This window comes from Acanthopagrus latus, chromosome 2 (assembly GCF_904848185.1).
Source record: "Acanthopagrus latus isolate v.2019 chromosome 2, fAcaLat1.1, whole genome shotgun sequence".
NCBI classification, from domain to species: domain Eukaryota; kingdom Metazoa; phylum Chordata; class Actinopteri; order Spariformes; family Sparidae; genus Acanthopagrus; species Acanthopagrus latus.
Genome location: NC_051040.1, coordinates 21225845 through 21232268, shown reverse-complemented (window position 1 = coordinate 21232268; position 6424 = coordinate 21225845). Strand labels below are relative to the sequence as shown.

The 6424-nt window shown below is 37.8% G+C and overlaps 1 protein-coding gene across 1 annotated transcript in view; it reads right to left on the bottom strand.

Moving 5' to 3' along the window:
* The window catches only part of LOC119010273 (mitochondrial intermediate peptidase-like), a 27705-nt gene extending 24282 nt beyond the window's left edge, over positions 1-3423 (bottom strand). The window contains exons 1-7 of the mRNA XM_037082272.1: positions 3277-3423; positions 2952-3125; positions 2062-2150; positions 1851-1937; positions 1649-1712; positions 1201-1383; positions 129-285 (exon numbers count right to left, since the gene is read on the bottom strand). Of these exons, the coding sequence (XP_036938167.1) occupies positions 129-285; positions 1201-1383; positions 1649-1712; positions 1851-1937; positions 2062-2150; positions 2952-3125; positions 3277-3423 (901 nt within the window). The remainder of the gene's footprint in view (positions 1-128; positions 286-1200; positions 1384-1648; positions 1713-1850; positions 1938-2061; positions 2151-2951; positions 3126-3276) is intronic.
* Positions 3424-6424: the final 3001 nt, after the last annotated feature.

Here is a 6424-nt window from a genome sequence, read left to right as displayed (position 1 = left end):
GTAGCCAGTAAAATGATGATCATTTGGTCATTGTGAGGCAAATACCGAAATCTTTCATCAAGCAACCATTCAGTTACAGCACTGACTAATAATAGCCACGTTGATACTGAAGCTAGAGACGTATTAACCTGGTGTTTTGGCCATTGTTCCCTTCAGAGCTCTGTGCCCGTATGACTCGTATCCCACCAGTTTGGCCAGTTTGTATCTGCACTTCAGCAGCTCCTCCAGACACTCCATCAGATCTGCATTTGGGTAGAGGTAAATCCTGTAGGCAATCTCTCGCACCTACAAGTGGAAGAGAGGACAGATACAACATGACACTTAAAAAGTGGCATAACAAAGGTGCAGAACAAGAAATCTCCTCACAGTGAAAGATCTTTGGATGATCAGATATAGACAATTATTTCTTAATTTACTCTTACTTAAATGTTGACGCTTGCTATGTTTTGTACGGCTGCAACTAACGTTTATGTTCATTTGCCGATTTCTCGGCAATCAACAGGCTGATTGTTTAAAAATGCTCATCATTTTCCCAGAGCTTAAAATGACGACTTCAAATTGCTTCTATTTGTCCAATCAACATTCAAAAAACCCAAAGACTCTTCATTTTACTGTCGTAAATGACACATTTTAATAAGCTAGAATCAGGATATGTTTGAAATTTTTGCTTGAAAAATGAAATGAAATATAATAAATCAATTATCAAAATGGTTGCCAATTAATATTTTACGATCAATCATTGTGACTCTAATGTTTTAATATATTGATGTTATATTTAATTTTTTATACGACTGCACACTGACTTTAAGCTTTGCTGTATCATATTGCTCTTTACTTTAATTATGACAGAATGCTAATAATCACATTGGCATCACCATCCTAACATCAAGAGTATAAATCCGTTAAAATAAATAAACCCTGTTATTATAACTGCATAACGTATATTTGGACTGTCGTTCGAGCTACTAGCACTGCTTACTGTTCATAAAATGCAGACAGGAGGCTGGAGCTAATGTTTCATTAACAAAAATACTCTTAAATACAATTCATTCGCGTTCTGAAAAAGGATCCATTTACTTATCAGGACAGAATAAGGTACTGTCGTTTTCAGCCTACTCTTACATCAGCCATGGGGTCTGTTACATGTGCAATAGCGCCACCTGCTGAGTAAAAAGAAGAAACGTTCCAGTAACTACATACCAAGTCATCAGGCGAATCTGCATGTAATCCCCCAACTTGGATGAAGCTTCCTTCACTTGCAAACTGCAGGTGTAAATGCTCAGGAATCACAGACCTCGCAATTCTGTTGGGCATGTGAGAACAGGCCAGGAACTCGTTGTTTAGATCCAAGAGCTTTACGTGAAGAGCCACTGCCTCTTTCCTCTGCAGGGAGAACGGCAACAAGTTCAGTAAATATGTCACCGTATAGCAGAAACATAAGTTAAAACGTGTTTATGTATTGTTGATAACTGATAACTTATCTGTTCAGAATCATTTCATCGGTCAGAATGTGAAAACTTACTGTATTTAGCACAAGCATTTTTATCCTTTTTTATATAAAAAAAATTCAGGTGGCATTTTATCCAGGATACTGTAAATTGTATTGAGCGTAAATGTATTGATCAACCACACATCATGACCATCTCACCAGTTTGTCATCCAGATGAATGCCACTGATTTCAAAGTCGAACAAGAACAACTCTGCCACTCGTCTGAAAAGGCAGAATTACAGCGATAACTCATCATCATTACTTATCATCAAGAAAGAGATAAAAAAAAAATAATTAGTACACTCACAACTATCTCATCACCTTCCATAGAGTAATTTACTAAATAAGATGAAAAATCACCTTGTATCAGGGTCCAGCTGAGCCACAATCTCCGGGTTATCCAGCAGCTTTTTTAGGCTTTGGCACAACTCGACGTTAGTGTTCAGCCTGAAACAAACAACCGATCTGTGTCAACTGAAGCATGTAGTAATATGTCTTTTAATTACCAGTTTTAAGTGGTATAATGCGACAACATGTTTGTTTGTAGGGATCAATCTATATTTCCTCTTACTTCTCCACAACTGTGCCAATCTCTATGCAGGTCCTCTCTGCAGCCTCACGAAACTCTTGATCTGGATGCGCTACTTTAACAAAGTCTGCCTGTTGTTGAAATAAAAACGACACTTTACTTACAACTCTACAGATAACATGAGGAGCACACAATGCAAAACACATGAGTTGGAGGAGGCAGCACAGGTTCAAAAAACAATGACTGCACAAAAACTGTAATAAAAATGTAATGTGTCAGAGGCATCCTGTCATGCTCACAGCGCATTTGATATTTTTTTTTCTGCCGATGCATGTGGCGACCCTATCTACACTACATTGAAAACAGACCAAATTTTGGACAGCATCTTTGTGTTGTTATCTCAGTGTGTTATGTTACCACGATCACTGTGAAGGTTGTTAGAGGAACCAGGAAAATTGCTGGTAATAAACAAAAATCATTAGATTATCCCTTTCACTCCTAGACGTATGTAATGTCATTGCTGTAGAACAACTCTGGTAAACAAGAAGACATAAAAAGGGATCCTCTGTATGATGTGTAATCAATATAATGGAAAAGCAACATTAAAATAGCTCCATGTCGGAAGATTTCATACATTGTTGCACATGTATGACTGCCGATTGTTGTTTGGTACTTTGTTTTCTGATGACAACACATGCAGTAAACAATACAAAGACAATAAAGCTCTGCTGTATTTTATTATTTTATTTTTTGTGAATTCCACTCTACACCTGTACACAGCTTTTAGCACAAGTCTGGTGCTTGGTAACTACTGCTGCATAAAACTTTGTTAAATATTACACAGCAGCTCAGTGTGTGTCGTATCCATGAAATGATGACAGTTGGCCAGTTATACAGCAACATTTTGTCACGTGTGTAGGTGCTCAACTCACCAGATCAGCCACTTTGCACAAACCATCTGAGAGCTGGTCGAAAGACTCGACTGTCTCAACCCCTGGAGGACAAGAGCAGGCCTTCTCCAGCAGGCGCTCTGTGTTCCTGAGAGCTGCCTTGGTGGCCACCTGGAAGCCTGCAGGACTGTTCAGCTCTGGCACTCCAAACAAACCCTGTAACCAGAGGTCACACAGACTGGGAGTGTCATAACATGTTTACCACGAACTGGTGCAACTGTTGTTTACACTGACTCAATAAGGCTGTATGCATGCAGGGATGCAGCAGTGTTATTACTTAAGAGACACACTGAAGATAGGTACGAACCCCGTTTTTCTCCAAGAGGTTCAGCCTCCTGTGAGTTTTGGTGTTGAAGGCAGCTCCAACAGGAGACCATGTTGTGACATTTCTCCGAACATGCATCCATAAGTTCCTGTGCTTCACGATGTAAAACAACCTTTTGAACGCAGACATGTTGTGCTAAATCTGCCCTACGTCCTTTTGGTGTCTACTGAAGCTTGCAGTGGCAGACAGAGGACATGCTAAACATTAGCTTCGTTGTAAGACTGTTAGAACTGAAATATAATTAACTAACGTAAATAATATTAATATATCATGACGCTTCCTCTTCAGGGATAGTAACGGTAGCAGTAACGGCTAACAGTTTTTGTCATGTGAGAAGCAGCGTACCTGTCAATCCAACAGGCTCAGCTGCTCACATGTTAGCTCGCTGGTTATCTCTCAAAGCCAAGCTAAGTGAATGTAGCCGCTGGTATTTTCGCGAAAAAAAAATAAGAATAAATATATTGAAGAAGTGATTTTCATATTTAAAAAAAAGGTTGCATCACCTTGCATATAGGAGTCAGGACAGTGCTGAATTTTCCACGCGTTGCTAATGTGATAAAACAATACTTAAAAACTGCACAAATCCGATCTGTCGAAAGTGCGAGGAGCTACGTAAAACCATGACGTGATGTCGTCATACAGACGCGACGGAAAATATATATATTTTTAAAAAGATGTGAGTAATATGGGTTCAGCTGAAGCAGAACAGCATTGAATTGATGATAAATTGATAGTAAAGTATCTATTTTGCCAACCAAACTATTTTCCTCCACTTTGTTTTCGTTGACAATGGTCCAAACTCTACACATAGCCCATTACTCATTCTGGTTTGCACTAACTGGACAATTTTTAATACCCATATTTATTATTTAGTAACAACAATACACCGTCACACTGATTACAATTACACTATTTACATAGTACAATATTATGTATATGTGAGTGTATTCTATTTCTTACCTTTTTATTGTTTTGTTTTGTTTTTTGTTTTTTTTTTATATTTTGATTGTTTATTTTGATATTACTGTCCTTTGGCTGCTGTGTCACAGAAATTTCACAAATAAAGGAATTCTGATTCTGATAAAGATAGTCAGCAGTGTGGTTTAACTTATGGTTACTTAATTATTTAGCTAGCGTTATGTGGTTTTCAGTTGACATCTTTTTTTCCCTTTCTCAATTTGATTCCTCAACGCTAAGTGGTATTAACTAATCTTATATATGACTGTGTAGCACCAGGTGTTTTCATGTATTCAAAATCTGATATTTGGGGTCGCTGGTGTTGTCATGTCATGTACTTTTTCTTTCATAACAATTGCAATGTAATAACATAAAACATAAAGGTAACTATGAACACATGATCCTTCTCCTCAGATGACTTGACTTGATTTCACAACTCAAGCCCTTTGAAAAAAATGAGAAAAAGTTCACCTGCATCAACTCCAAGGAGAAGAACATCTCAGAGTTTTGTGCTTTAAAGGTTCTATGTGTATATTTTCTGTTAAAGTATACAGCACACAAGAAGCACTTAGTAACTATGTTTAGAAGGTTATTTAGATCTTTCCCGACACACACACACACACACACACACACACACACACACACACACACACACACACACACACACACACACACACAGTGAGTGTACACCCCTGTTTCACATGCACACATGCCTGTCTTGTCTCAGTTTATTGTGATGTGATTTGTTGGACTACCTGCCTTACATGATTACCATGTCTGTAATTACAAGAAACTCAGTGAAACACACAATCATGTGAACTTCAGGGCCACTCTTCGGAGGGCCTTGTCAACGGTGGATGAAATAAAGCTGTGGCTGAAATCTCACAAAGTTGCCTGGATGGTGGACTGAACAATTCCTGGAAAGGGCTGGAAAGTTATTTTCAAGCTGAGATGCTTAGTGAGATGCATGAACATCCTACAATCCTATAGATCAATCCTATCAGATGATGTTGTAGTATTTTTTAAAAAAACAATAAAAATTGGGTTAGAGCCCATGGGCCCATAACCCCAGCGGAGGCTGTGGTGAAAAAAATCAAAGACAATCTGTCCAAGATCATTGTAGCTCATTGTAGCTACCTCTGGCTGCCACACAGACAAAGACTTAGCATTTATTAGACCAAGAGCTATCCACAGGGCTGTCAGGCATGCAGGCCCTGCTGTTCGCGCACAGCCAAAACCAGTGGAGAGACGAAGAGTGCAATGCTGCAAAGCCACAACAGGACCTTACCATGTCCACACCCAATAATCCAAGAGGGTCTCCACAACAGCTCCCCATTATCTAGCATTAAAGCAATAGAATGCCTTTATTGCAAAGTACATTTTAATTATTGTTATTATCATTTTACCAGAATTTAGTTCTCTGCATCCTAAATATTTAGGAGTGGTAATCACCCACAGTGTCTGTGGAGGAGAGCTTTACTCATTCAGTTACCTCATTCCAGCTAATAGCAGGTCACTAACGTGTTGAGCCAACCGAGAAATGCTGTAATATGTGGTTGGCTCGCACCTTCAATTTTATGGGTCAACTGTTGTGAAAATGTGCTCTGAAAATTAAATTCATATAGAAATTCTGTTCAACATCTGTTTTTGAATTTATTATGCAACATTTTCATGTATTTTCATGTTTTGTTAAAAGATTCTAGCTATGTGCAGTGGTAAGCTGTTCTTCATGTTGTTTTTGCGTGACTGCACCATACAAACATATGACGATAACTTTTGTTATAATTATTTACTAGAGCGTGTTATAATGTGAAAAGTCTCATGAAAAACTTATTAGATCATTTGTTGTGACATAAAATGTTTCATGTTATTACATGGCAACTTATATTGCTATTAAACATTCAATGTGATATTTGAAAATGTCTTTTTATAATGAAATGTTTTATAAAAACTGTCACATAACAAACATCACATTCAACTTTTATGCAATGATTTTGTACTATTTTACATTATAGTATGAGACGTAATCAATCATTTTGTCTTCCAGATATGCCTGCAAATATTTTAACTTGGCCATGAAAAACACTAGATAGTGTACAAAAACTACATGCAACATAATGGCCTCTATATTTAATGTTGACATTTAACAGTCTCAGTGGAGTCTAAACACAGA